At 39.8% G+C, this 3166-nt stretch overlaps 1 protein-coding gene across 1 annotated transcript; it reads left to right on the top strand.

The window, feature by feature from the left end:
- Positions 1–205: 205 nt before the first annotated feature.
- On the top strand, positions 206–1399 carry LOC136851721 (uncharacterized). The gene is made up of 2 exons (XM_067126065.1): positions 206–841; positions 1358–1399. The coding sequence occupies exons 1-2, from the start codon at positions 206–208 to the stop codon at positions 1397–1399; spliced, it is 678 nt and encodes a 225-aa protein (XP_066982166.1).
- Positions 1400–3166: the final 1767 nt, after the last annotated feature.

Here is a 3166-nt window from a genome sequence, read left to right as displayed (position 1 = left end):
TGCATGAGGAGCTAAATCCTCCTAAAACACACACTGGCATTATACTTCAGACCCTGAGACAACTAGATATGCAGGACGCAGTGAAAAACATGACAAAGGATGTCCCACCTGAGGGATACCAAGAACCAGCTCCCTGGGCTGAAGACCCAGTCCAGTATAATTTTACAGTACTATCAGCCAGCAAGCACTGTGCACAGCATCACAGATGAGGATTGTGGCAGAAGAAGCAATCACGAGCACAGCAGCTGAAAACACATATTACACGGATGGATCAGTTGATCCACAAGCACCAGCAGCAGCAGAGGCAGTGGTTGCTCAAGACTTCAGAGGAAGCTGTGGGCTGTCCAGCAATGCTTCTATATTACCAGCCAAACTAATGGTAATTTTCAAAGCCTTGGAAGAGTCCATCCAGAAAGAAGGGCACACAACAGTATACATGGACTCCAAAGGATCAATCCTTGCGCTGAAAGCGAGAAAGCCTAAAGAAAATGTGACACTGATTCCATCAATCAAATCAGTGGCTAAGCCACATCAAGCTGCAGGCGGGAGGATTGTCCTAAACTGGATACCTAGTAATGTAGGGATCCAGGGAAATGAAGAAGCTGACACCCTAGCCAAAAGTGCTCTCAGCCACAATACAGTGAGAATTAAGATGCAATCATCAATCATACAACAAAAAGAAATGGCAAGAAGATATGCCAGACTTCAAGAAGAAAGTGAGGAAAGATGGCATTATTTGCAAAATTCAAGAACATCCATGTGGTACATGGACGTTACAAATTTCAAGCCTCGTGACATCACAATGCAACCCACCAGAAAACTCTCTGTCATCACACACAGGGTAAGGCTAGGATACCTATGCAGCTGACAACTGATTTGGAATGAAGACAGGCCATGCCAGTCTGTGACCGAGCGGTAAACCAGCCCCTAGCACACTACCTACTGGACTGTCCAGAGACCCAGTTTCTCGGGTCAAATCTGACCGAAAATGAGCGGACACCAGCACATATCACCAGACACATCTTAGGTAACATAGGGACACAAAGGAATCTCCTGATGTCCCGTCCCCCCTCCCAGGTAAAAGGATACTCTCCTAGGTAAAACGGTAAGTGAGACAGCAAAGGCTGCCCATTTCTAAGTATGAGTTTTTTTTTTCGGGCCATCTTTCACTCAGACACAAGATCGCTTCATTTTCCTTCTTAGACCTCTCCCACTACACTGGGACTCACCGCTATAAACCTCTCTCTCCTACTGATGGGAACCGTAAGGTTAAAAAGAGTTACAATCCTGCCTGTCAACCTCTTTCATCTTCACCAACTAACTGCCAAAAGCATTGTTTCTTTTTGTCTTTTCACAGATTGATCCAGTTATGGGCTGTGCCAGCCAAAGGCTGGCTTAATCTTAAACAATATCCTGTAACTCTAGATTCATCTCAACCATCCAGAAGACGACCAACAGGCTGGTCGAAACATGTCGACAGGAAAAGTACCCAGAAAACCCAGAATCCATCTACTGGTAAAAACGACGTCCAAGAGAAGACACCACTGACCTCTACGGGATTACAACACCTAATTTCAGTAACCTGCTCATTTTAGAATAAAATTCTGCTGTAGAAAGCTGTTTAATTCCACCGAAATATGAACATTGGCTAATTATTGACTAATATTGACGTGCTAGAAAGGCGAATTATAAGAAAAATGGAAAAACACAATATGAAATCAATTCGCACATCATATTCAACAGAACAATCATAATAATAATAATGCATCGCCTCTTATAAAGCAAGATTATACCTGTCAAACAACTTCCATCAAACAGTCCCAGACTGGAATTCGAACCCAGTCACATTTGGACATGATAGTTACTTGAACCTGGGTCCCAAACCCCCGTAGCAGATGCGAAGATCAAAGTCGGAGAGACTGGAATGCAAAAACGTTGGCAAAGCCATCTGTCCTCCATTTCGGGTCTTTCCGCTTCAAATGTCGATTAGCATTTTTTGCGATGATGGATAAAGATTGAAATGGCTGTTCTTCATAATGTGAATATGCGGGTTCTCGAGATTTTTCTTCAGGTTTTAACGGATAACAATCTGCAGGCATCAATCAGCCGAGCAGAAATTTCCATCGATAAATGGAAAGGTAACTGACGTAATAATTTGGGGGGTATTTACATCATACTTTCTAACTTCGTTTTTGAAAATTACGATATTAAAAGAAGTCTCAAATTAACTGTAAATGATGTAGAAATTATGACAGCGGTAAAAAGAAATTTGTATCACCGATAAAGTAAATTTTATGCACTAAAATAATTTGCTGTATCCAATTTTCGCTTATTTTACCTTTGCCGGTTTATACTTTAGTTTTAAGAATATCTTTATTGTTTAACGGGAAGGTCAGACTAAATCTCAATTCGAATGTTATTGTCACTTAAGATTTACAACGGCACTAATGTAAACTCCATCCAGCAAAGTGACCTGTTGAACTCTGATCATGAAAGAACGCCTCATGCATCTTTCATTATTTATTTGACTCTCATTTATTAGGAATTGATTTCTCTAAAATAATGGAAATGTGATATCATCATTTAATTAAACACGGAATTTTAGAAAAATTACATATTCTAATTAAATGCCGTCTTTAGTACATTTCATGCGCAAGTTCAAATCTTATTATTAATAAGGCTTACTAGGAGGGAGTATACCTGAGAAACAATGAACTAGACAAAGCATTGTGTTTAATTCATTCCAGTAAAACCTAAATCAGTATGAAACGAGAACTAAGATTTTACAGAAGGAAAGTCATTAACGGATTATCATAAGCTATATTAACTAAGTTTCATTTCTACCCCGTTAAGTAATCACAAATCGTTCTCTATCAGCACAATGATACGCTTAATATTAAGTGTAATATTGCGCCTCTTTGTGCAGTGTCCCCATATGCATTATTTTCTAAATCGTTAGCTCTTCAATGAAACTTTAAATACAAAAGATGCCACACATCAACACACAGGCACACATATACGCTCCTTTGCACTACCAAACATACCATTGTGTGCAACGGGGCGGAGGCTCTACCTTTAATATAAAGCCTTTCAGCTGACACATATTTTCGTACATGCACACATACATTTACACACTTCTTGTAAATCTGATAAAATTAAAATGATT

This window comes from Macrobrachium rosenbergii, chromosome 24 (assembly GCF_040412425.1).
Source record: "Macrobrachium rosenbergii isolate ZJJX-2024 chromosome 24, ASM4041242v1, whole genome shotgun sequence".
In the NCBI taxonomy this organism is placed as follows: domain Eukaryota; kingdom Metazoa; phylum Arthropoda; class Malacostraca; order Decapoda; family Palaemonidae; genus Macrobrachium; species Macrobrachium rosenbergii.
The sequence above is the reverse complement of the archived record's forward strand: the minus strand, read 5'-3'. Positions and strand labels throughout refer to the sequence as shown.